Below are 27,806 nucleotides of genomic sequence, written 5' to 3'. Positions count from 1 at the left end.
CGAGTGATGCGCCACATGACGGGAGGATGGCTCAAAGGGCAGTGCCCGCAGTTCTACAATGTCCGAGACGACCTGGCCGTCATTGATGGTGTCCTTCTGAAGCTGGACCGGATTGTGATTCCGCACAGCATGCGCCAGCTGGTTCTCGACCAACTACACAAAGGCCACTTGGGGGTCGAGAAGTGTAGACAGAGGGCTCGAGGGGCGGTATACTGGCCGGGCATCAGTGACGATATTGCCAACATGGTGCTCAACTGTACAACCTGCCAAAGGTTTCAGCCAGCGCAACCTCCTGAGACGCTTCTGCCCCATGAGCTGGTGACGTCCCCCTGGGCGAAGGTGGGTGTCAACCTATTTCACGCACTCGGCATGGACTATGTCATCATAGTTGACTACCTCTCAAACTACCCAGAAGTCATACGCCTGCACGATTTGACGTCGTCTGCTGTCATCAGGGCCTGCAAAGACACCTTTGCTCGCCACGGCATTCCGATGACTGTCATGTCGGACAATGGGCCCTGTTTTGCCAGCCATGAATGGTCGTCCTTTGCTGCTTCGTATGGCTTCACACACGTGACGTCCAGCCCTCTGCATCCCCAGCCCAATGGAAAGGCGGAGAAGGGCGTTCACATTGCCAAGCGGCTCCTCTGCAAGGCTGCTGCTGCCGGGTCGGACTTCTACCTCGCCCTGCTGGCCTATCGCTCGGCCCCACTAGCCACTGGTCTCTCACCAGCACAGCTGCTGATGGGTCGCGCCCTCAGAACCACTGTGCCTTCCAACCTGGCACCAACAATAGACCATGCTCCGGTACTGCATAGGATGCAACTGCAGCGCAGTCGCCAGAAGAGGTCGTATGACATACGGGCAACTGGTCTTCCCTTCCTGGCCCCTGGAGACAACGTCCGCATCCACCTACCAGACGGTGGCTGGTCAGCACCTGCCGAAGTTCTCCGACGCGTGGTTCCCCGCTCGTTCCTGGTACGCATGCCGCATGGATCCGTGCGTAGGCGCAATCGCCGAGCCCTTCGCTTACTTCCACGCTCACAACGGGACCCTACACAGACGCCGTGTCCTCCACTGGTTCCTGATAGCGACTTCGTGGAGCTGCCATACACCATGCCCCTTCTGTCGCCGCCCGTGGCCAGGCTCGCACCTCAGCCGATGGTTCTCGACCCACCCTTGAGGCGGTCAACCCGAATTCGTCGCCCACCTACTAGACTGGACTTATGAGACTGTTCACACGTCAAACTTTTGCAACCACTGTTTTATAACATGTCACTGTTTTATCGTTACAGGCCTCGTTTGATCGTTTCAAATTTCAACGTTGTTCTTCTTTTGTTATGGTACAACCTCGTTAGCATGTCACACCTGACATCGCCCCTTGTATATAGTTAAGCCCCATGTACATGATGTAAATATTACGCACACACACACACCTTTAGCTGCACTCAGGACACATTTATATTTATAACCACGTAGGCACATAATCTTGTAAAAAGGGGGGATGTCATGATATTCAAACATACATCATAACACATACATAATGATAGACAGACCAACGGACCAATTAGCACACATAACACGACAGCCAATCACAGACAAGAGCAGACACAGTATAAGACAAGAAACACAACACTTCCTGGGCAGTCCATCTGGAGACAGCACAGGGCCAGGACCTCATTAGCAAGACACTCACACAGTCACAATGTGCTGAGTACCAAGTCTGATGTATAAATAGTTAGATGGAATAAAACTGCGTTGTACCAATCGCAACCGTGTTGGTTTGTCTGTACCTCAGAGCACCCAACACCTCAATGACCTAATTGAATGGTGGAGCAGGCTCGAGGGGCCAGATGGCCTACTCTTGCTCCTAGTTCTTATGTTGTAAAAAGACAAAGGAATGCAAATGGTGGTGATAATGACTAAGATGGGTGATGATTGTGACACATTTGAATCTGGGACACTGCTTACTGTTGTGCCTGTACTGGTTCTCCCAGCTCAGGTTAGCTGGTTCATTGTCTAGGTTGAGCTGGAGAGCAGGAGCCCAGCTTCACTCTAGGTATAAAGGTTCGACTTCGCATTGGGTCCATCAGGACTGCTTTGTAAAAATTTACCTTTACCAAGAAACATAATTATCTTTTAAAATGTTTCGTCTTTTGCTGTGGATTCACATTTGATCATTTCTTTTTTTCTTAAAATTTAGAGTACCCAATTAGTTAAGGGACAATTTAGCGTGGCCAATCCACCTAGCCTGCACATCTTTGGGCTGTACGGGTGAGACCCACGCAGACACGGGGAGAATGTGCAAACTCCACACAGACAGTGACCCGGGGCCGGAATCGAACCCGGGTCCTCAGCGACATGAGGCAGCAGTGCTAACCACTGCACCACCTTATTTAATCATTTCTACTTAAACAATGAACACTGATGATCTCAGTTGGGAACTCGATAGAAGTCACTGAGTTATATCAACAAGTAGGAACTTGAATTAACATGCATGGTCATTTGAAATTAATTTTAAAATGTCATTGCTCAGCCCCACGTGAGTCGGGGCTTTAGAGTCATTGAGGCACAGAAAGAGGACAATCAGCCCATCGTCTCCATGCTGGCTTTGTAGAGCAATCCAATCAGTTCCATTCTCCTGCTCTATTCTACAGCCCTGCAAGTGTTTTTACCTCTCATCTGCATCTAATTTCCTTCTGAAATCACTCATTGTCTTCACTTCCACCACCCTTGCAGACAGCGAGGTCCAAGTCATTTACTCGCTGAGCAAAAGGTATTCTTCCTCATATCCTCCCCTGTAACTCACGCCCAAAATCTTAATTCCATGTTCCCTTGTCTTTATGTCTTAAACTAATGTGAACGTGCTTTCTTTATTCACCTAATCGAAACACGTCAGAATTTTGTGCAGCTCTTTCAAACGTAAATCTTAAATCCTTTTGTAACACGTTGCCCTGGCAATCCTGCATTTCTATGCAAAGTAATTCATTCCTGTTTATACCTATATATTCTTTCTTTCAGGTGAGATGTTAAACCGAGGACCCTGTCTTTGAGGCGGATGTAAGAGATCCCATGGCACTATTTGGAAGAAACTCAAGGGAGTTCGCAATAAGCATCGCTAAAAGCATGATCTGGCCATTATCACAGGGCTGTGCGTGGGAGCTTGCTGTGTGCAAATTGGCTGCTGCATTTCCTACTCTGGAGCGCGTCATTAGTTTGGAATATCCTGAGGTCATTAAATGCACTCTCCAGATGTAAACTTTTCCTTATTTCCTTCAAGATTGCTTCCAAACCGGTTTGCTCTGGTTAATTTTCTATGCTTGGGGACTGAGGTGGGGTTGATCCTCCCATTAGTGAATAAATTGAAGTCCAAAGACCAAGGTCTGGACAGCAAGTTGAAATAAATGCAAATTAGCTTTAAACTGTTCCAAATTTATTCCACATGCTTGGGCGTGTTGCTCCAACAACACTCAAGAAGCTGGATAGCATCCAGGAGAAAGCAGCCCGCTTTAAACATTTGTTCCCTCCATCACTGGCGCACAGCGGCAGCCGTGTGTACCATTTACAATCACAATAATCGTTATTGTCACAAGTAGGCTTACATTAACACTACAATGAAGTTACTGTGAAAATCCCCTAGTCTCCACACTCTGGCGCCTGTTCGAGTACACAGAGGGAGAATTCAGAATGTCCAATTCACCTAACAAGCATGTCTTTTGGGACTTGTGGGAGGAAACCGGAGCACCCGGAGGAAACCCACGCAGACACGGGGAGAATGTGCAGACGCCACACAGACAGTGACCCAAGTTGGGAATCGAACCCGAGACCCTGGCGCTGTGAAGCAACTGTGCTAACCACTGTGCACTGCAGCAACACTCCGCAGCTCCAACAAGAGTACCTTCCAAACCCACGACCCATAACACCCGGAGGGACAAGGGGAACAGCGACATGGGAATACACCCACCTGCAAGTCTCCCTCCGAGCCACACACCATCCTGATGTGGATGTATGTATATCATCATTCCTTCCTTGTCACTGGGTCAAAAGGCTGGAGCTCCTTCTCTAGCACTACACTGGTGGCTGGATTCTCCATGAGGCCTGGGCAGGGTTCGTGGAGTTCCATGACAGCAAAACTGGGGCCGCACCTGGACCGATTCAATGACTGTTAAGGAGCTAACACCGGGGCCATGAGGAACACAATCGATTCCAATGGGAAATGGTGCTGATTCGCCGGATCCAGGATTGGCACTCGGGAGGCTGATAAGCTGCAGCCGCATATACACACTGCACTCCCCACTGCAATCCCAGCCACCAAGATGTCAGCAAGACGCGCGGCCCCGCGATTCACCTACGCGGAACTGGAGACCCTGCCGGGCGCTGTGGAGAAGAGGCAGGTGACCCTGGGGTGGGAAGGAGGTTGCCAGCTGCTGCTATTTGCCAGACCTGGACGCAGGTGGCAGAGGTGGGCAACACCGTCCAGACCGGTCAGTAGTGCCGTACAAGCTGCACCACCTCCTCAGGGCAGCCAGGGTGAGTAAGCAGCACTGTGCCCCTGGCACCAACCCCTGTCCCACACACCCGTAGCCCTATCCCCACCTGGAGGGCGGCTGAACCCCCACTCTGCACCACATGCCTGCACGCATACCGGTGTTGGGGCGGAGGTCAACATCGAGCAAGGAAGTCAGACCCCGCTGAGTTGCAGTCCCCATGGCATGTGTGTCACCCCCCCACAACACCACCACCACCAGCTGTTAGGGCGGGCCCTTCTGGTGTCCCCCGACCCCAGACACAGCAGAACCCCAGGTGGCGGCCAGTGACAGGGACGAGACCGACACTGACGTGAGACATCGATCGCCAACCCGAGACACCCCGGAGCTCGAGTCCGGGGATGAAACTGACTTCCCTTCACCATGGTCTCTACCATCGATTGGGCACTTTAGCGAAGAGGCTCCTGGGGCACTATCTGGTGCGCACCACACACATGCTCCATTCCAGCAGGTGGAGGTAGGAACTCCCGAGGAGGCAGATGGTCGGAGGGCAGGCCGGTGCAGGGACTAGCTCCTGTCCAGACGGGTTTCGTGCTTCTGGAACGGACAGTTCCATCGATTGTGGAGATGCAGAGCCAGGGACTACACGAGGGGTTGTCAGCGGGCATCCAACACCTCAGTGCAGTTGGAGGAGTCCAACCGTGTGCAGGAGCAGGAGGTGGGACTGACCATGCATGCAACTCAGGCCACCACCACATGGGTGGCGTCCACGGTGGAGGTCTTGCAGGCAAAGGTTTCGGCTATGGGTCAGGATGTCCAAGGCCTGAGCAATCTCTGCAGGCAGTTGCCGAGGCCCAGGACAGGCAGCCATATGCCAGAGCCACCTGGACAGTGAAGCGGCACTCCTGAGTGTGGCCCAGTCACAGCGGGCCATAGCTGAGAGCGTTGGCGGCATTGTCCAGGCACTGGCCAACGTGGACTAGACACAAAGGGAGGTAGCCCTGTCCCAGAGGGAGCTGGTGCAGCCACTGAATGATGTGGCACAGACCCAGAAGGTGGTGGCACAGTCGCAGTGTGATGTGGCGCAGTCCCAGATGGAGGTGGTCCACTCCCTGTGCTCCATGGCTATGAGCGTGCAGACCCTGGTCGAGACCAGAGTGGGCCTCCAGGACTGGCAGTGAGCCCCGAGCGGATCTCCAGGACTGGCAGTGAGAGGTGGCGCGGACGCCTCAGGGGATAGGTCCGCTCGCACCCCCGTCCCATGGAGCAGCCAGGGGCTATCGGGCAGCCGAGGGAGGAGGAGGTGATAGGGCCCATGCCGATGACTCCCGCAGGGGAGGTGCTGGAGCACCGCAGCACCTTGGACTCCCCTCTCCTGTATCTGGCGTATCACATGGGCAGCAGGTAGAACAGGGCGGCACCACGCCACCTGGGTCATAGCTGGCCCGGTCGCCCCAGAAGACGCCCGCCATTGGGGTCCCAGGTCACTGGGCAGGAATCACAGCGGGCCGCCTTCACTCCCGCTGTACTCTCTGAGGATCCACCTAGGCATAGCGTTAGGACCCGTAAGGCCAGAAAAGTAGACACCAGTTAAGTCGGCATGGGTGAAGGGCACAGTTTAGCGACAGGGCTAGGGCACAAACCTATATATATTTGTTCACAATAAATATCTGTGCACAATGCTCTGTCAGAAGGGTGTGAGGGGTGGGCTCGTCTGGGCTGGCTGCGAAGGGGGGAGCAGGGGCGGGAGGGTTGGGAAATGGGCGGACGTTGGGAGTGGGCTTGGCACAGGGACCAGGATTCAGCCTGTGCTCACCACTCCGGTTACCCCACCCCCCCCCCCGTCCCCCCGTCCCTACCACCCCCACCACCATCCCAGGGATTCAATGGGCCCATGTGATGGAATGGCCGGCTTGCTTGCAGGGATCATCCAGGTGGACAATGGGAAGTGCTATCCTGGGCAGGACTCAGATGTTGTCGGACGATGTGGAGCACCAGAGTTCATCACCGAGCGGGTTGTCACCATCTTCACCCCATTGGTCAGACCCGCTGTACAGTGGGGCTGCAGACGAGATGCGGGGGTGGGGGGGATTCGCTGAGAGGGGGGGGGGGGTGGAAATGCGTTGCGGTGTCTGTTCCCCCCCCCCAGTCCGTGAACCTGAAGGTGATTAGAGCATCCCGTGGGCATTGGCCCTGGCGCACACATGCGGTCTCCTGTACCTGCCCGGCCCCATATCCTACCCATCCTCACCTCCCTCAATCCTCATCCTCCAGCACGTAGCCTCTCTGCTGCACAATGTTGTGGAGGCCGCAGCAGACCTCCACAATGTGGGCAGCCCTCCCAGTGCTATACTGAACCTGGACCACACCTTCAGGATACCGAAGCACCACTCGATCATGGACCTGGTCGGTGCATGGGAGTCGTTGCAGTGGGTCTCTGCGTCCGTCTGTGGCCTTCAGATAGGCATCATCAGCCATGACTGCACTGGATAGCCCCTGTCACCCAGGAGCGAACCCCTCAATTAGGGGTGCACCTCAAAGAGAAACCTACTTGAGGCCTACTTACCCAGGATACACTCGATTCTCCGGCCTCCCCAGGGCGGCTGCAGCCGGGCACCGATCAGCGCCGGTCCACAAGAACGTGGGCCAGATGGACGGCATCGGGGCTCTCCCAGGCCATTCGAGGCCCCTGGGTGATCAGAGTCAGGGCAAAGTGGAACAGGGGCACCTTGGCACTGGCACCCTGTCACTGCCAATGTGCCCAGGTGGCATTGCCAATCTGGTTGGAGCACTGCCTGGATCCAAGGTGCCAGTGCCAAGAGTCAGGGGTGAGGAGGGGCCATGCCTATGAAAGGAGGGTGGAGAGAGGGTTTAAAGGGTGGGAGTGTGGGGGGGCAGGTAAATAGGGGCCTCCACGAGGTTGGGGGAGTGACGGTGGGGGTCCTGGAAAGGAGGGGTGCTTGGGGACGCCTGAAGAGGGAGCCCCATAACGGGGTGTCCTCACTTGAGGGATGTGGGGTAGTTCCCATATGTGTGGGGAGCGACATTTCCCATGGGTGTAGGTGGTGTGGGGGGCCCACAAGGTCACTTAGAGAGCGGGGCACCCTTTCAAAAAGACAGCCCAATCTCTGAGCTCAGCTTCCCAGTTTCGCCCTCCCTTCTGCTCCCACAACTAACAAGGTTAATTCCTCATTTGAAATAGCCTTCAGCTGTGAAGCTAGAGGATGCTCACAGTCAAAGGGAGTGAAACTGAATTGCAGGATAGAAGCCACAGCAGGGCTCTGTCCTGGAAGTGTTTGGTAAGGCTGCAGCTGTGTTTGCCCCTGTTATGGGTCTCCACAATTTACAAAGGTGGATTGAAGGCTTCTCAGGTGCAAATCCCCCCCCCCCCCCAGCCCAGAGGCGACCCCCTACCCAGAACACTTCAGCGCCCTGGCCAAGTAAATGCCCTCCCCCACGCCGTTCCCCCCTCCCCACCCCCGAGCACTGGGGCAGTACCTCCGGTGCCCTTGAGCTGTACGTTGGAAAATGGAAACGACTACTCAGCTTCACACATCCCCTCAGCAGCCATCGCGCCAGTTTTACATTTTGGAAAATGAACACTAAACACACCCATGTGACTTCCCGCTGGGGAGTCAGGCAAGTCCCAGGCGGCCGCTGCAAATGAAGGTTAACGGTATTCTCCCCATTTTTTGGCAAGATCCGGAAGTCGCCATCGGGAGCGGGTCGGGTGAATCCCAAACTGGTTCGTGCCCGGCGAGTATCTCGATTTTGGCCTTTCCCGCTATTCTCCAGGCGCACCCGGATAGTGGTGGGCGCAATGCGGTCGCTGAATCGCGCCGGACAGTTCTCTCTCCACGGAGGCTGTCAGACCTGCGGAGATTGTCCAGCATTTGCTGTTTTTGTTTCAGATTCCAGCGTCCGCAGCAATTTGCTTTTTATTTCTACGCTCAGGTCTGCAAGTGAACCTGAAACCACGAACGTGGTCACCCAAAGTTAAGAGCCGCCAGCCGACAGGGCCCTGGGTATTTTCACAGTAACTTCATTGCAGTGTTAATCATCATAGAATTTACAGTGCAGAAGGAGGCCATTCGGCCCATCGAGTCTGCACCGGCTCTTGGAAAGAGCACCCTACCCAAGGTCAACACCTCCGCCCTATCCCCATAACCCAGTAACCCCACCCAACACTAAGGGCAATTTTGGACACTAAGGGCAATTTATCATGGCCAATCCACCTAACCCGCACATCTTTGGACTGTGGGAGGAAACCGGAGCACCCGGAGGAAACCCACGCACACACGGGGAGGATGTGCAGACTCCGCACAGCCAGTGACCCAAGCCGGAATCAAACCTGGGACCCTGGAGCTGTGAAGCAATTGTGCTATCCACAAGGCTACCGTGCTGCCTAATGTAAACTTGTGACAATAATAAAGATTATTATAATTGTTGTATTTTCAGCAGGAGGGCAGCACGGTGGCACAGTGGTTAGCACTGCAGCCGCATGACGTCGAGGTTCCAGGTTCGATCCCGGCTCTGGGTCACTGTCCGTGTGGAGTTTGCACATTCTCCCGTGTTTGTGTGGGTTTCGCCCCCACAACCCAAAAATGCGCAGAGTAGTTGGATTGGTCACGGTAGCATGGTGGTTAGCACAATTGCTTCACAGCTCCAGGATCCCAGGTTCAATTCCCCGCTGGATCACTGTCTGTGCGGAGTCTGCACATTCTCCCCGTGTGTGCGTGGATTTCCTCCGGGAGCTCCGGTTTCCTCCCACGGTCCAAAGATGTGCAGGTTAGGTGGATTGGCCATGCTAGATTGCCCTTAGTGTCCAAAATTGCCCTTAGTGGTGGGTGGGGTTACTGGGTTATGGGGATAGGGTGGAGGTGTGGACCTTGGGTAGGGTGCTCTTACCAAGAGCCGGTGCAGACTTGATGGGCCGAATGGCCTCCTTCTGCACTGTAAATTCTATGGATAAATTCTATGAAATGTCCCTTAATTGGAAAAAATGAATTGGGTACTCTCAATTTATAAAAAAATATATTCAGCAGGAGAGAGGGGAAAAGCATTGAAATGGAAGAACGATGCGAGCTGAATATTACTCTGGGAGAAAGTCACTTTTTTGGACGTGGGATCAATAAGTGAAGGACTTGGTTACAACGATTGGACAGTAGTTTGGTGAGTGGAGCTTGGGGGGTGGGGGGTTCAGGATTGAGAGCAGCGTTAGGACCCGCCCCCTCCAGACAAAATAAGAGAGGCTGGTAGCCTAGCTTGGGTGGGAATGAATTAATTGCAGTCCGGGAGACTGTTCAGATGAAGGGTGTGCCATGTTCCGCAGAGACCAGAGCACAACCAGCTCGCGCACTGGGACATCAATGTGAAAGACTCCAAACTGTCTGAACTCTGGGGGTGCCGGCGTTTGCCCTGACAGTGGGTCTCAACTGTGAAGGGCCAGACTTGGAAAGAACTGCCTGTCGCTCCTGTAAGTATCGAAGGTGTGTGAATTGTTTCTAACAGCGTTAGTTAGCGCCTGGCACCGTGAGAGTCACTCTCTGCTTGTTGTAGTGGATTTCACTCACATTTTTACTGGCTCACAAACACACGGGATGCTGCGGGGTTTATGGAAACCGGACCCAAACTTACGGTGCCTGCATGCATTGCTTCGTCGGTCAACTGTGTGCACTTGGTAGAATAATTCTTGTCTGTTGCAAGGGTCACTGTTAAAGAAATTGAGTGAGGGACAGACACGGAGCACAGTAAGGGACAGAGAGAGAAACACATGTTGAAAAAGAGGAGTGTGAACAAGCCATGGAGTAACCCACAAGGAGATGAGAGGGGGCAGGCAAGGAGAGAGGGATCGGACAACAGCATTCGGAGAGGGAGCCCTGAGTCTGGGAGAGGGTCGAGCTCCTACCGAATCCCCATTTGGAGCCAGGAACAGCTTTGTCCGTGGGATGCAGGGAGGGGAGGGAGAGTTCCCCAACGCCAGCAGCAGAGTCCCCTTCCCCCTTGAACCGGTTCAAACTCTTGCCACGACTTTTGTGGCTTTCCGATGCAGATTACATCGTGTTGTAGGTTATTAACCAGCCCGCAAGTTAACAGCAGAGTGTGTGTCAGTTAAGCTGGAGAAAGCAGTCAAATCCGCCTTTTGCAAATGAGGTTTGGTCATTTCCCCCCCTTTTCTTTTTCCTGAACCCCAATGGGAGTTTTTTCCCCCCTGGATAAACTGCGTAAATTCTCCCTCTGGTGTGTCAGGAATTCTTGCCACACGTTCCCCCTCTTCCCAGAATGAGTTGCTGCCCCCACACCTCAGACTGGGTGCAGCCTCTGGAGGGTCCCATTGCAGACACTTCAATCCAATCCCTGCACACTAGTCAGCTTCGGATGGAAGTGACAATTTAAAGCAACAACGTTGCTGGATTGGTTACCCTCAGTTCCTTCCCCCTCGTGTTGTAAAGTTCTTGGGTGGGATTCTCCCCCCCCCCTCCCCTGCCGCACCCCCTTTCGTGGGTGGGATCCTCCGTCCCAGCGGCCGGCCAATGGGGTTTCCCATTGTGGGCACCCCCACGCTGTCGGGAAATCCGCAGGCGTGAGTGCGCTGCCGGCAAAGCGGAGGATCCCGCCGACGGAGAATCCAGCCCATAGAGTTTACAGCATGGAAAGACGCCGTTCGGCCCATCGTGTCCGGGCCGGCCATAAACACCTATCTATTCTAACCCCATTTTCCAGCACTCTGCCCGTAGCCTTGTGTGCTGCGGCGTTTCAAGTGCTCCGCTAAATGCTTCTTAAATGTTGCGAGGGTTCCCGCCTCTACTACCCTTTTAGGCAGCGAGTTCCAGATTCCCCCACCGTCTTTCAGAGTGAAAAAGCTCTTCCTCAAATCCCCTCTAAGCCTCCTGCACTGAAATTTATGCCCCTGGTTACTGACCCCCTATGTCCTTCATAATTGTAGTCACTGTTGTAATGTAGGCAATAGAAAAACATCCAATTGCAATATAGAAACATAGAATGGTTTCAGTGCCGGAGGAGGCCATTTGGCCCATCGTCCCTATACTGGCCCTCTGATGGTGCAAATCCCCTGGGTGGTAGGCCCTTGCACGTTATTCCTGTTCAGCTAACGATCCAATTCCCTCTGGAAATCCTTGGTTGAATCTGCCTCCACCAAAGTGTCAGGCAGCACATTCTAGATCCCAACCGCTAACGTCCTTCCTCCAGCCACAGTTATGCCTTTTGAGCGTCACCTTAAATCCGTGCCCCCTGGTTCGCTATCTTGTTCCATCAATGGGAGCAGTCTCTCCGTTTCTACCCTGGACAGACCCCCTCATGATTTTGAGAACTTTTATCAGATTTCCCCTCAATGCTCTTTTCAAGGAAAAAAATCCCAACTTTGTCCACTCCATCGAAGTAGCAGATATCCCTCTCATCCCTGGAATAATTCCCATGAACCTTTTCCACATCCTCTATAAAGTCTTCACATCCTTCCTAAAGTGTGCTGCCCACAACTGGACATAACACGCCAGTTGAAGTTGAACCAGCTTTTAATACGAGTTTAACATAACTCCCATGCTTTTGGACTCCATGCCCCTATTGATAAATCCCAGGATGTTGTGTACTTTATTTACAGCTGGCTCAACGGGGTCCTGCATATAAGCATCCAAGTCTCACTGCTCCTGCACTCTCTTTAGCATTTCGCCCTTTATTGTATACTGTCTGTCCACATTCCATTTCCAAAAAAGTATCATTTCACATTTCTCTGCATTAAAATTCCTCCGCCACTTGTCTGCGCTTTCCACTAACCTGTCTATGTCCTTTCAAAGTTCTACACCTGCCGTCTCGTGGTTCACAGCGCTTCCAAGGTGCGTATCATCCGCAGGTTTTGAAATTGTACTCTGTACCCCAGGACCACGGTCATTAGTGGATAGCAGGAAGAGCAGGAGACCTAACCCTGATCCCTGGGGAACTCTATGAATCGACCTTTAGGGCAGCACGGTAGCATTGTGGATAGCTCAATTGCTTCACAGCTCCAGGGTCCCAAGTCCGATTCCGGCTTGGGTCACTGTCTGTGCGGAGTCTGCACATCCTCCCCGTGTGTGCGTGGGTTTCCTCCGGGTGCTCCGGTTTCCTCCCACAGTCCAAAGATGTGCAGGTTAGGAGGATTGGCCATGATAAATTGCCCTTAGTGTCCAAAATTGCCCTTAGTGTTGGGTGGGGTTGCTGGGTTATGGGGATGGGGTGGAGGTGTTGACCTTGGGTAGGGTGCTCTTTCCAAGAGCCGGTGCAGACTCGATGGGCTGAATGGCCTCCTTCTGCACTGTAAATTCTATGACCCCCCAGCCAGAAAAGCCACCATCAGCCTGCATTCTTGGTCTCCTGTCAATCAGCCAATATTGTATCCATATTGATACTGGCCCCTGTATTCCACAAATTTTAATTTCCTGCAAGTTGACAGTGCAACCCTTAATCAAATGCCTTTTGGAAGTCCAAATACACCACATCAACAAGATGTTACACTTATCAACCCTCTCTGTTACCTCATCAAACAAACTTAAGTAAGTTAGTTGAACATAATTTGCCCTTAACAAATCCATGCTGTTCTTTATTAATTCACCTGCATTTTCCCAAGTGACTATTCATTTAGCCCTGAATTATCGTTTCTAGGAGCTTCCCAACCATCAAAGGTAAATTGATGGGCCTGCGGTTGCTGGGCTTATCTTTACATCCTTTTGTGATCAAGGGCGTAACCTTTCCAGCCCTCCGAAAATCTGAGGAAGATTAAAAAATGAAGGCCAGTGCCTCTGGAATTGTCACTCTCACTTCCCTCAGTATCCATCCTTGGTTGCATTTCATCTGTTCCTGGTCTCTTATCCACCTTTTGAGTGCAGACAGTCTTTTTTGATTCCTTGTTCCTCTCCTATTTTTCCTGAACACCTTGTATCCAGGGATACTTAATGCCCTGTCCTGCCCTTCTTTGAGCCAGGTCTCCATAACGTCACAACATCAACTGGATATCCGTGCCTCTAACTCACCTACCTTATGTACCACACTCCGAACATTGACATACATGCACAGTAACCCTAATTTCTATTTCTTCCCCCTTACTCTGTACCCACCTAATAACTTACTTTTTGCTACTCGGTTGCTATCGGTCACTCCCGACATTCTGTGAATCTTGTGATTCCAGTTTAGTATTAGACCCCAATTCCCAAGTTAATTTACCCCCCCCCACACACACACACACACACAGCACCAGCAAATCAACCACCTAATATAGTGGCTGTAATATAAATTACATATGCACGTTTGTATCAAGTCTTGATTGATTTAATTAAACATTGACCTGTAAAAATTGTGAGCTGTCTATTGCGGAACAATTACATGTACCAGTTTGAGATCAGTATCAGCTTGAGGTCGCTTAACAGATTTCAGTGTGTGTGTGTGTGTGTATATGTGTGCTGCTTTGCTTCCCCCCTTGTCCAAATCGGCAGACTTAAGCAACCTAATGAGTCTCTGGTAAATCTTCAGTACTATGAAAGCAAAATGCTACAGATGCCCGGATATCTGAAATAAAACCAGAAATGCTGCAAATACTCAGCAGCTCTGGCAGCATCCGTGTGGAGCTGAACAGCGTTAGCATTTCAGGTCAATGACCTTTCATGAGAATTGGGTAAAGTTAGAAATGTAATAGGTTTTGAGCTAGTGAAAGTGGGGAGGGTGATGGGGGGAATGCAAGAAGAACAAAAAGGAAACTGTGACGGGGTGGAGGGCAGGAGGATTTATATCATGTTTCCTTTTTGCTGTTTTTTCTCTCACTATTTCCTTTACTTTGATTTTGGACATCCATGTTCCGGATGCTGCCTTTGTCAAAAGCGAATGCTGGAAACCTGAACCAGGAACAGAAAATGCGGGAAAGGCTTAGCATGTCAGGTCGCATCTGTGGCAAGAAAGAGACAGTGTCAACATTTCGAGTCCAGCGTCTGAAGGAGGGCTACGTGGACTCGCAAAGCGAACCCTGTTTTCTCTCTCCACAGATTCTGCAAGACTTTCTGAATGCTTACAGCAATTTTCCAGTTTTTATTTCTGTTCAGTCATCATCGGGTTGCTGTGTGAAAGCCTCTTCAACATTACACATGTGAGGGCAGCACGCTGGCGCAGTGGGTTGGCCCTGCTGCCTCACGGCGCCAAGGTCCCAGGTTCGATCCCGGCTCTGGGTCACTGTCCGTGTGGCGTCTGCACATTCTCCCCGTGTTTGCGGGGGTTTTGCCCCCACAACCCAAAGATGTGCAGGCTAGGTGGATTGGCCACGCTAAATTGCCCCTTAATTGGAAAAAAATAATTGGATACTCTAAATTTCTATTTTAAAAAATTACATATGTGTCACTGGCTGTTTAGGTATTATGTCAGTTAAGCTATGTTAGGTGTTCTGAAATATTGCACATGAGCACTGGTAGTTTAGGTGTCATGCCAGTTAAGCTATGTTAGGTGTTCTGAAACATTGCACATGAGCACTGGTGGTTTGCACATGAGCACTGGTGGTTTAAATGTTATGCCAGTTAAACTACATTAGGTGTTATGCAGTTTACGCTGGTGTGAAGTCACATTACTTCCAGTGACATGAACTGCACAGCAGAGAAAACCAATTAAATCCTTTCAGTATTTTAGAATTTTACAGGATTGCTTAACTGCACCTGGACGCAATGTTATCATATTGACTGAAGATTAACTTGGCCGAGAGCATTATTTAATGCCTGTCTTAAGTGCAGTAATTTGTTTGCAAAGTGCATATCTTGACTTGTCGAAAAGGTATAATTTGGGAAATTATCAGTGTTGGAAAGCAGCTGTCGAACATCAGTTGAGACAAAAACAAGTCTGAAATAAAATGAGAGGATGTGGAAAATATTCAGCAGGCCGGTGACCACCACAAAGGGTAGCAGCGTTACCACTTCAAATGTAGCCCTTTGACCTGAGATTGGTCCTGACAAGGAATCTATACCTGCAGGGAAAAAACATCTTTACTCTTTCCAGAAGCTCACCATTATCGGCAATGGTGTTTCAAAGTGCTCCTGCAGGTGACAGACAAGTGATTGAAATGATGTCCGCTGCACAGAGCAACCTGCTGGCCCTTCAGTTCTTCTTCCCTGCGGTACTTGGTTCAGTGTACAAGCCTGGGGAGTCTGAAAGACTCAACTTTGGATGGGTTGAGGTCCTTTGCTTAAGATGTTAAAGCCCCCCCCCCCCCCCCTCCCCACACTACCATGTGCCCTGTTGATGGACATAAAATACTCCATGGCACCATATTGAGGATTCGCATGGGAGGTCTTCCTGGAGTTCTGGCCAATATTTACCCCTCAACTGTCACTTAGAAATGGATTATCTGGCCAGTGTCACACTGCTATTGGGTGGCACAGTAAGCACAGTGGTTAGCACTGTGGCTTCACAGCGCCAGGGTGCCGACTTCAATTCCCTGCTTGGGGCACTGTCTGTGGGGAATCTGCACGTTCTCCCCGTGTCTGCGTGGGTTTCCTCCGGGTGCTCCGGTTTTCTCCCACACGTCCCAAAAGACATGCTGTTAGGTAAATTGGACATTCTGAATTCTCCCTCTGTGCACCTGAACAGGCGCTGGAGTGTGGCGACTAAGGGATTTTCACAGTAACTTCATTGCAGTGTTAATGTAAGTGATACTAATAAAGATTATTATTTGTGGGAGCCTGTTGTGTGCAATTTTACTTTCCATTAAAAAGTACTTACTTGGCTGAAAAGAGCTTTAGACCGTGCTAAAGTTTTAGAAGGCGCCATATAAATGCAAGTCTTTATGAACAGATGTGCTCTTTGTATCCGTTTAATGTTTTCCATGGATTTGCACATCACTAAGCTACATGCTCAAAAGGTTGCACGTGGGATATTATAGGTTGTATGGCTATGAAGATAAATATGTTGAGAGTCTGGTGCCGTTGTGTGTACAATTAATTGTTATTCTTTACTGAGCAAGCAATCTGTTGGCGGGGGAGTAGCGGACTGTGTGCTAGGTAGTATCACCAACTCCAATGGATTATCTTCACAAAGTTAACAATTAATCGCTCAAACATTTCGTTGTGAGATTCGGGGAGATGTTGAAACAATTATATTCATTTTATTTGCCTTGAAAACTTTTGTTTGTTATTGATTAACTTTTTGGAGATGGGGTGGTGGGAAGTGCTGTATTGTTTGGGGGGGGGGGGGGAGGTGCTGCGTTGCTGTTGGGTTTTGCGGGTCATCTGAAACTTCTAGGAACCTGACCCACCAGATGTGGCAACCCTGGGCTGGGATTGGGCAGTGTTTAGTTCCTGCAGGAGTCCAGCCATGGCCACTGCTTGCTCCCTCAGTGGGTCTGGAGGTGGCCACTAATTTCTCCCTGTGGGAATCAGGATCAGATATTAATGGGATCCATATTAATAATAATATTTCCTACCATTTGGCCCTTTTCGACTTGTATTCCCAGCAGCCTATTTCACCTTTTTGTTTCTGATCCCTGAAATTTTGAACTTCTGACATTGCAGAAATCTAAGATTGTCTAAATACCATTTTAAATATTCTCCCTCAGGTCAGAGGTGTCCATCGAAGGCTGCAACTGAAACTCTGTTGGATTGCCAGACCATCATGGCCAGAGTGTAACAGTGGACTGGACCAGATGTGTTGACGGCGCCCTCTGCAGTTTGAAATGCTTCAGTACACAGTGTAGACACAAAGGACGTGTCTCTGGGGCACCCCGACGAACACAGTGGGAGGAATGGCTTTGTCCACTGGTCATCAGGAGAATGAGATTATCATCAGGCATTATAACTACACAGGACGGTTACAGAACAGGACAGCGGGTGTTCCAAACAGCGCCAAGATTGTAATACTCCTACTGGCTTGTATATTAATAGTCATTGAGAATGTGATGGTCCTTGTGGCCATTTGGAAAAACAAGAAGTTTCACACGCGGATGTACTACTTAATCGGGAATCTTGCCCTTTCCGATCTCTTGGCTGGCGTGGCCTACGTATTTAACATCCTTATGTCCGGTTCCCGTACTCTGACCTTGACACCAACCCAATGGTTTATCAGAGAGGGCAGTATGTTTGTGGCCTTGTGTGCGTCAACCTTCAGCTTATTGGCTATCGCCATCGAGAGGCACATGACCATGGTGAAAATGAGACCATACGACGCCAAGAAACAGTACAGGCTCTTCTTGCTTTTGGGCGCCTGCTGGATGATCTCCATTCTCCTGGGCGTCTTGCCTCAAATTGGATGGAGCTGCATTGACGAGCTCCAGTCGTGTTCCACGATGCTGCCGCTTTTCGCCAAAAGCTACGTCGCCTTTTGCGTCACCATCCTGACCATCATCTTGTTTTCCGTCGTGATCCTGTACATCCGCATCTACCGCCTCGTCAGCACCAGCAGCCGCAAAGTTGAAGCCCGGAGGAACGCCAAGAGCAGCCAGTCGGAGAGGGCCATGGCTCTCCTGCGCACGGTCATGATCGTCCTGGGGGTCTTCATAGCCTGCTGGTCGCCGCTCTTTATCTTCCTGATGCTCGATGTCGCTTGCAGTCACCAACAATGCAAGAGCCTCTACAAGGCGGACTGGTGCGTTGCCCTGGCCGTGCTGAACTCAGCCCTGAACCCCATCATTTACACCTTGTCCAGCAGGGAGATGCGAGGGGCTTTTTTGAAGTTGCTCTGTGGTTGTCTGGTGGGCTCGAACGTGGCCAGGAGCCTGCCGATAGCACCCACTGTAGATAACAGCAGGAGCAAGTCCAGTGGGAGCAACTTCAACAAACCTAAGAAGGAGGAGGCTGACTCTCCAACAATGCTCATTTCAGCCTGTCTGGTTAAGTCAAGTGACTTTTCACTGGAGAAAGGAAAATCCTGAACTTCCTTGTTGTGTTTCACAGAATTATCATAGGAAAGCATCATTCCTTGTATCAGGATTGTGAACTGGTGACGATCGATATCAGTGTTTCTATTTTAATATATAGAGAAGTAGCATTACCTTGCACAACACTTCACACCAATGTTGATTGATTTCACTAGATAAATATGCAACCGCTACAGCAGGTTTATCCAGCCCAGAGTTCACCACATCGCTAATACAGAGTCCTGATCACCTGTTTACTACAGAGTCATAAGGTTTTGCAACAAAGAAAGAGGCCCTTCGGCCCACCATGTCGGCAGCGCCCATCAATCCCCTATCTATTCTAATCGCATTTCCAGCACTTGGTCCAGAGATTTGTATGCTATGACATTTCAAGTGCTCATCTAAATGCTTCTTAAGTGTTGGAGGGTTCCTGCCTCGCCCACCCTTTCGGGCAGTGAGTTCCAGATTACCACCACCCTCTGGGTGAAAAAGCTTTTCCTCCAATCCCCTCTAAATCACCTGCCTCTTACCTTCAATCTATGCCCTCTGGTTATTGACCCCTCTTCCAAGGGGAAGCGTTTCTTGCTATCCACCCTATCTATGCCCCTAATAATTTTGTACATTGGACAAGTGCCGTGATTTGCTGCCACAGATTAGGAGGAGTGACAATGGGAGTGTTGGTCAGGATGGGTGCAGAGAAGGAAGACAGTCACCCGCTTTTGTTTGCTATCGGGTGAAGCCCGCTATAAAGTGTGGTTGGCATGTGAGGATGGGTATGGGCACCAGTATCATGATTTGTCCTTGCCAGGACTGAGTAGCTTGCCAACACAGCCGGGCTCATGGGAACTGGCAGCAGGTTGAAGCTGGACCCAATGCCTGCAGGACAAATAGTCGTTATTATAACCTTTACTATTGTCACAAGTAGGCTTACATTAACACTGCAATGAAGTTACTGTGAAAAGCCCCTAGTCGCCACACTCCGGCGCCTGTTCGGGCACACTGAGGGAGAATTCAGAATGTCCAAATTACCTGATATGGTCCATGAGGTTGATCTCTAGCCGTAAAAGCAATTTGAAATTTGCCTGATTGCTCCTCGTGTGCCTCAGATGGTCGACCATTTCGGACTAAGCTGGGGAAATATTTTTCCACCAAAAGATTTATGAATCTTTGGAATTCTCTGCCCCGCAGAGCTGTGGATGGTCAATCGAGTATATTCAAAATAGATGGATAGACTTTTGGACACTACTGGAATTAAAGGGTTTGGGGATATTTGGAAAGGTGGAGTTGAGGTAGAGATCAGTCATAATCTTGTTGATTGGGGAGTCAATTTGAGGATCCAAATGGCTGAGGTTTTTTCTTATTTGTTATGCTTTTGAGTTTGTCCAACTGGGTAACATTGACATGCCAGTTTTTATTGCCCACACCTAGTTACCCTAAAGGTGCAAAGAATCACAGGTTGGGATTTGAGTCGTCGATTGACTCGACCGGGTGGGGATGGTGAATGACTGTTCCTGTCGGACATTGTCAAGCCAAGTGTGTACTTATGATAATCTGGCATTTTTCATTTTTTTCATAGCCCTTATCTGGTGCTCACCTACAAATTTATTCTCCCATTTTACCATTTTGAGATTTGAGAAAATCACTGGGGAGATTTCGTTGAAGTTAACAATAAAAATTTGGTGCAGTGGGTTAGCACTGCTGCCTCGCGGCTCCGAAGCCCCAGGTTCGATCGCGGCCCTGGGTCACTGTCCGTGTGGAGTTTGCACATTCTCCCCGTGTTTGCGTGGGTTTCGCCCCACAACCCAAAGATATCCAGGTTAGGTGGATTGGCCACGCTAAATTGCCCCTTAATTGGGAAAAAAATGAATTGAGTACACTAAATTTTTTTTAAAACAATAAAAATTAGTGCAAGAGAAATTTGGAAGGGCAGCACGGTAGTGCAGTGGTTAGCACTGCTGCCTCACGGCGCCGAGGACCCAGTTTCGGTCCCGGCTCTGGGTCACTGTACGTGTGGAGTTTGCACATTCTCCCCGTGTTTGCGTGGGTTTCACCCCCACAACCAAAAGATGTGCAGGGTAGGTGGATTGGCCACGCTAAATTGCCCCTTAATTGGAAAAAATGAATTGGGGACGCTGAATTTTTTTTTTAAAAAAGAGAGAGAATTGGATGAGGCAACGTTTTGAGAGTTTAGGTGAGAACGTTGAATAGGCTGCTGGTGAAATTCTGCTTCAGTCCTCACACTTTGTGCTACCCCATTTCTTGGCATTCCTCACTTGACAGTCTTAGTGTTTCGCTCCGGAACGCCCTCTCTCTCTTGTTCGTGTCCCTCCTTGCCTTTAAAATGGCCACAAAAACCTACCTCTTTGACATTGGCCAGCTCTCCTAAACATAGATCTCTCCTAAACCCTCTGCTGCTCAGGCTAGCTCGCTCTTAAATCCTCCACCCATCTGTCTCTCTTTACTCAATTCTCTGCAGTTTGGATACTCCAACACGGGAGACAAATGAGTTTGCAGAATACCATCACATCTGAGGTCCCATCGCCATTGAAGAGCCTGTCACAGGCTGACTTCTGGGGTAAAAACAACAATTACCTAACGGCAGACTTGTGAGCTAGAGATCTGATGACCCAACTACAGAAGACCAGTGTAAATGTTTATATGTGTAATCCATCAACGAGCCTGGATTATTGTGCACTATTTATTAAATATTGTGATTATATATTTTAGTTGAGCCATGAAGCAATGAACCTTTCATGCTTTCATCAGCAAATGTACATTTTGAATTGTATATGTGTTATTAAAAAATACATAGTGAATACCTGGTAATCTGTATCGTGAAAGTGGCCGTATTAAATGGACTGCCCATGTACTGTATGTGAAGGTATTACTGTATGTCGATGAACACAGGAGAAGAAAAGCACTTTGATTAATAAAATGTGGCCTGCAATAAGAATATGTACTTTTCAGGGTTTTTGTTGCTGGTATAGTTGGAAGATTAACTGCAGATGAAGACGGGTGTTTAGCCTAACTTCATTCATCTGCCCTGAAGTAATAATCCGTTGTTTCCACAACACCCCATCCAACAGCCTCTGGAATTACTTCAGTGTGAATCTGTCAGAGTAATAGCTGAATTCCAAGGGTTAAACTGCAAGGATTTGAGATTTCTCAAACTCGGAAGCAAGCCCACCGCAGAGTGCAAATTTGGGAATTCAGCGAGTAAGGGAATCTGATGCACTGAGGGAAGAGGGAATTCAGTAAGTGATTGGTTAGTGAGTATTTGGATCACTATCTTTCAAAACATGGGTAATTTAGCAGTAATGTTAAGGTTTTATTAGCAGTAGTAAGGTTTACCAGCAGTAATAAAACTCATTGAGAGCAATATGATTTATTAATTATAATCTAATTAAGGAAATAATTTAATTAAAACATAATGAGCAGGGCAGATGATGTGTTGGGACTGCAGAGTGGGGGAGTTCCTGGACACCAATGCGATCTGGAGCAAATACGCCTGTAGTAAGTGTCGGCAGCTTCAGGAACCTCAGCTGGAGGCTGAGCTGCGATGCACAAGGTAAGGGCAAGCTACCTGGACACTTTGCTCCAGGAGGCAGTCACATACCGAAGATTAGAGTCTTCTAATTTGGTCAGTGGAGAGGGACAGGATAGTGTAACTGCAAGTGAGGCAGGTAAGGGGACCGAGAAGGTGGAAGTGGATGAGGCTCAACCCTTGTAATTGTCTAACAGTTTCAAAGTTTCTGCACCTTGTGGGATGAAAGCAGAGGCTGCAGGATGGATGGGCAAACTGACCATTGTAAGGAAGAAGGGTAGTTGGGGATGGTATAGTCAGGAGGATTGACACAGTTCTCTGCAGCCAAGAGCAGGAGCCCAGGCGGCAGTGCTGCCACCGCGGTGCCAGGTTTCGGGACATTTAGAACATAGAACATACAGTGCAGAAGGAGGCCATTCGGCCCATTGAGTGCTCCGCAATGACCGTGACCCAGCGGGGAATCGAACCTGGGACCCTGGCGCTCTGAAGCCACAATGCTATCCACTTGCACTACTGTGCTGCCCATATCTGCTCGGGGCTGGAGAGGAACTTGTAGTGGTCGGGGAAGGAGCCACTTGCGATCATCCACATTGGCACCAACAAAATAGATTTACCAAGGCAAGATATTCTGCTATGGGATTATGGTACAAAACAAACTGTTTAAAAAGCAAGGCCACCTTCCACGGTGAAGGTGAGAAAGACAAACATAAACGCCCAAAAGTGAGTGCAAAGGGAGACACTTCACATCTCGGCAGACATCCAAATCCCACCTCCTGATATTTCAGAATGTGGAAATGGTCTGAGTTCAAAGGATACTAACTCTGGGGTGAGAGTGGTGTTTGTTCCCTTCCAGAAAACACGGGGACCTGGCATGAAAGAAGCCAACCGCAGACTTGTTCTATGTGTTCTGTGCTGGGGTGCCAGTGTGTATGACAGAAGCAAGAAGAAATAGCAGTCAGTCACCCCTACAGAAAGCTTGCAGGCAAAAAAAGGAACTCCCTCTCTCTTTTGATGGAAGAAAGCCCAGCAAAAGCCACAAGCTAAACAAAATCCAGTGTCTCCAAACTAACTGCTCATCTACCAAAGTCAGCTCTACTGGAATCGCCTAACTTAATGGCCACAACATATCTCCAGCTACACTCACAGACAAACCAAAGTCTGATTCATATGTTTTTTTCAACTTTTATCTGGACGTTTTAACTTCTCATCTGATCAGTGTGTGTCACTGTGTGTGTCGCATTCCTTATTCTCCTCGCGTCTTTCTCAGTGACTAATAAATTTACTCTTTCTTTGACTCAAGAAAGAGTTCTCTCCTCCTTGGGCGATGCAGTGGTTAGCACTGCTGCCTCACGGCGCTGAGGACCTGTGTTCGATCCCCGCCCTGAGTCACCGCCCGTGTGGAGTTTGCCCATTCTCCCCGTGTTTGTGAGGGTCTCACCCCCACAACCCAAAGATGTGCAGGGCAGGTGGATTGGCCACGCTAAATTGCCCCTCAATTGGAAAAAAACTAATTGGGTACTCTAAATTTATTTTTTAAAAGTTGTCTCCTTCTAAAACGTAAATACATTTGGACTGGGAAGAAGTATCCATGGGGTGGAGGGAGGGGGGGGGGTGGAGAGAGAGATTCCTTCTACATTAATATTGTGGCCAACCCGGTGGAGGTAGAGGATGGGCGGGGTTGAATAAAGAAGGGGAGCCAGCGAATTCCTCCTCACCTGAAGGCAAAACAAAATTGGGGACCCTTTCGGGGAGTTAACAAATTAGGAGCCTTGAGCGGGGACTGGTCGTAACAAGATGCATACATGTGTGTCCATGTATGTGACTGAATGTGAATGCATGTATCTTCAGGTGCATGTGTGCAGTGTTCAGGGTTGTCCAGTAAAGATCTGGATTTGTTGTGATTCTTCACTATGTCAAATAGCCTGCTCAGTGTAATAACCCCCACAAGACCCATGGGGGTGACACAATTGATCTACCTGTGGGGCTCGTGGAATATGAGGTCCCCCACTGAGGGGCGGAGGCCTAGCAGCTGGGGCTCGTGAATCTAATGCTTAAAGGCCGACCTGGATTGGGACTGGCAAGATCAGGGGTGGGATTCTCCCAGCCCTGGGCCGGGCAGGAGAGTCCCTGCGAACGGGCCACGCCGCCCTGGTGCCGGCACGCGATTCTCCGCAGAGCGGAGAATCGGCACCGTTGGCGCCGGCGTGGTTGGCATAGCGCTGGTCGCGGGCCGCTCTACGAGGCCCGTATGGGCCGAGCGGCTGTACGAAAAGAGTCGAGTCCCACCGGCGCCGTTCTAACCTGCTCTAGGCCGGCAGGACCTCGGCGTGTCAGGGTCAGGTGGCGGCCTATGGGGGGGGGGGGATCCGACCCTGGGGGGGGCCTCCAATGTGGTCTGGCCCGCAATCGCAGTCCACCGATCGGCGGGCCGGCCTTTGTGGCTGGGGGCCTCCTATCCTACGCGCCGGCCCCTGTAGCCCTGCGCCATGTTGCATCGGGGCCAGCACGTTGAAGGAGTCCACTGCGCACGCGTGTATTGGTGCTGGCGCCATTGCACATGTCCTGGTTGGCGCCGGCGCAACTGCGCATGCGCGGATCCCGCGACGCACAGTTCGCACCGGGATCTGCAGCTGGAGCGGTGCAAACCCGCCCCAGTAGTCCCAGCTGGGAATTGGATAATCCCGCCCCAGTAGTCCCAGCTGGGAATTGGATAATCCCGCCCCAGTAGTCCCAGCTGGGAATTGGATAATCCCGCCCCAGTAGTCCCAGCTGGGAATTGGATAATCCCGCCCCAGTAGTCCCATCTGGGAATTGGATAATCCCGCCCCAGTAGTCCCAGCTGGGAATTGGATAATCCCGCCCCAGTAGTCCCAGCTGGGAATTGGATAATCCCGCCCCAGTAGTCCCAGCTGGGAATTGGATAATCCCGCCCCAGTAGTCCCAGCTGGGAATTAGATAATCCCGCCCCAGTAGTCCCAGCTGGGAATTGGATAATCCCGCCCCAGTAGTCCCAGCTGGGAATTGGATAATCCCGCCCCAGTAGTCCCAGCTGGGAATTGGATAATCCCACCCCAGTAGTCCCAGCTGGGAATTGGATAATCCCACCCCAGTAGTCCCAGCTGGGAATTGGATAATCCCACCCCAGTAGTCCCAGCTGGGAATTGGATAATCCCACCCCAGTAGTCCCAGCTGGGAATTAGATAATCCCGCCCCAGTAGTCCCAGCTGGGAATTGGATAATCCCGCCCCAGTAGTCCCAGCTGGGAATTATGCTGAGTTACGGCCTTTACTTCTGCTTTCCAAATAAACTTTTATTTATTTAACGTTCTCGGGACTGCTGGAGATTTAATACTGACCATCACCGTGTTGCCTCACATGTTTACGATGAACAGAAGTGCAGCTGCCAACTGGCGAAACATGAGTTAATCCTTCCAGGGGAGAATGGATGGAAGAAACCTGAAAACACTCTGACTTTAAGCTGAATCAAGCACAAATGTGACAAGAGATAGAAAGGAAAGTGACGGAAATACGACAACTGTGACAACTATGGGTGGGATTCCAACGACAATACCACTTCGCCACTGCCTCCCCATTGCGGAAGGAGGGAGGCCAAAGAGGAGCCTTCTGAGGAATATTCTGAAGGTAAAGCACGAGGTGGCAGAGCAGATGGAACGGAGCAGAATGTTCTTGAGGGCAGACATTCAGTGGCTGAGTAAGGGGCATCTTAAAAGATCTTAAAATGGAAGGCCTGCATTTATATAGCTCCTTTCAAAGTCAATGAAGCACTACTGAAGTGGAGTCAATCTTGTAACGTAGGAAAGATGGCGGCTAAATTTTTGCACAGCAACATCCCGCAAACATCAATGTGATAATGACCAGGTAATCTGTTCTATCTGCTTCTGGCCGAAGGATACCATGGTTGAAATAATGCCAAGCGATCTTTTACACCCACCTGAGAGAACCTCTTATCTGAATGTGGAGCTGCTGCCGTTGGACTAGGGTGAGCACAGTAAGAAGTCTTACAACACCAGGTTAACCAAATTCGAAACAAACCTGTTGGACTTTAACCTGGTGTTGTCAGACTTCTTACTGTGCTCTTTTCTGAAGAAATGGCCTCGCTGATAGCTCAGCAACTCCCTCAGAGCTGTGCCTGAGCTTCAGCCTAAATCTGGTGCTCCAATCTCCAGAGTGGGTCTTGGACATCTAACCTTTCTGACTCAGAAACAGGAGTGCAACCTGCACCACAGCCAACATTAAACCGAGTTGTATACATGTCACATGAATCCAGTGGTTAGTCATTTCTGTTAAGCAGTTTTATCCAAACCCAATAGACAGAAGGATTCTTAATAGATTTAAAATTTTAATTTAAAAAAAATAAATTGAAGAGTATCCATTTTTTTTCTCCAATTAAGGGGCACTTCAGCGTGGCCAATACACCTACCCAGCACATCTTTTTTGGGTTGTGGAGGTGAGACCCACGCAGACATGGGGAGAATGTGTAAACTCCACACGGACAGTGACCCGGGACCGAACCCGGGTCCTTAGCGCCGTGAGGCAGCAGTGCTACAGATTCCTAATAGATTTAGCTCTGGTAATGAGCATCTTGTGACACAGTCTATCCCAGATGCAACCCTATGTTTATAAGTAAAAGTCATGTTTTTCCAGCTACAGTCACAAGATGGAAGTATAGTTCAAGATTTATTAATTTGTAATCAATGGTGCATAGAAGATTGTATTTGAAGGTAATTAGTAGCTAAGAAATGAAAGTTGTTATCACATTTAATTAAGTATTTCAATCTTTTAAAAAACAACTGTATTGGTGTCAATCCCAATGATGCACGGTCAATGACAACTAAAGCGAGATTGTAGTCCAACTGAAGGCTTTAATAAGCTAGATGTTTCCCCCAGCAGCTCAGGTACAGAATGAAGGCAGCTGGGGCGGCACGGGTTCTTATACCCCGCCCAGCAGGGCGGAGCTACCATACATCCTAACCAATAGAAAGCATACAGTTTCCACCTATGGTGCTTCAGCCTATCAGGTACCGTAATACCTTTAATACCACATTCACCCCCTGTTAAAAAAGAGTCCGGCGGGGGTGGTGGCCTGAAACTACAAAACATGGCAACGTGGTAGAATTAGTTATGGAGGCACTGTAATACCTCTGTACAGTGTTTTGTAACTATTTACAATTCTGATAGCTATGTACATTTGATGGTTTACATTTACAGTTTACAGTTTACAATTAAAAATGGAGCAATTAGATTGCAGTTTACAGTCTACAATTTAAAATGAAGCAATCAGTCGATCGGGGACCCTGGTCGTCCTCTGTGATCGTCGGAGCTTCGGTGGTGACTCCGGTGGAGGCGCAGAGTCTGTGACTCCGGGAGCGTGGCCTCGATCTCCATGGCAGCTTCGGCACCCCTAGACGGCGCTGGTGGGGAAAACGGTTTACCTGGGAAGGGAGTGCCTGCGGGGAGCGTCGGTGGGTGGGGGGGCCTAGACGGGGCCGGCGGAAGGACCGATCCTCCTGTAAGGTGCTGCGGTGGAGGGGAGGGTGGGACTGGTGGCTGGGATGAGCGTGGGGTTCCGCGCAGGTGCCAGGTCCCGTAGGGAGACAATATCTTGTCGGCCGTCGGGGTACGCCACGTAGGCATACTGGGGGTTAGCATGCAGCAGATGGACCCTCTCGACCAACGGGTCCGACTTGTGAGCCCACACGTGCTTTCGGAGCAGGATGGGTCCGGGTGCTGCCAGCCAAGTTGGGAGCGAGGTCCCAGCAGAGGACTTCCTGGGGAAGACAAGGAGACGTTCGTGAGGTGTCTGATTGGTTGTGGTACAAAGCAGTGACCGGATGGAGTGGAGGGCAACCGGGAGGACTTCCTGCCAGCGGGAGACTGGGAGGTTCCTG

General features: G+C 50.2%; 1 protein-coding gene across 2 annotated transcripts; it reads left to right on the top strand.

Annotated features, from left to right (window-relative positions):
• Positions 1–9,747: 9,747 nt before the first annotated feature.
• LOC140394951 (sphingosine 1-phosphate receptor 3-like) lies at positions 9,748–21,307 on the top strand. 2 transcript variants are annotated; one of them, XM_072482169.1, is made up of 2 exons: positions 9,748–9,963; positions 17,059–21,307. In XM_072482169.1, the coding sequence occupies exon 2, from the start codon at positions 17,245–17,247 to the stop codon at positions 18,367–18,369; it is 1,125 nt and encodes a 374-aa protein (XP_072338270.1). In that variant the 5' UTR covers positions 9,748–9,963; positions 17,059–17,244; the 3' UTR covers positions 18,370–21,307. The 2 variants fall into 2 exon arrangements, with proteins under 2 accessions (XP_072338270.1, XP_072338271.1); XM_072482170.1 differs by having other exon boundaries at positions 9,748–9,976.
• The last annotated feature ends 6,499 nt before the right edge of the window (positions 21,308–27,806 follow it).

Source organism: Scyliorhinus torazame, chromosome 18, assembly GCF_047496885.1.
Source record: "Scyliorhinus torazame isolate Kashiwa2021f chromosome 18, sScyTor2.1, whole genome shotgun sequence".
Lineage (NCBI taxonomy): Eukaryota > Metazoa > Chordata > Chondrichthyes > Carcharhiniformes > Scyliorhinidae > Scyliorhinus > Scyliorhinus torazame.
This window is presented reverse-complemented; position numbering and strand designations above follow the sequence as displayed.

Bases quoted from the DNA above. Each gene is read 5' to 3' on its own strand.
- LOC140394951 (XM_072482169.1), top strand. From the start codon at position 17,245: ATGGCTTTGTCCACTGGTCATCAGGAGAATGAGATTATCATCAGGCAT.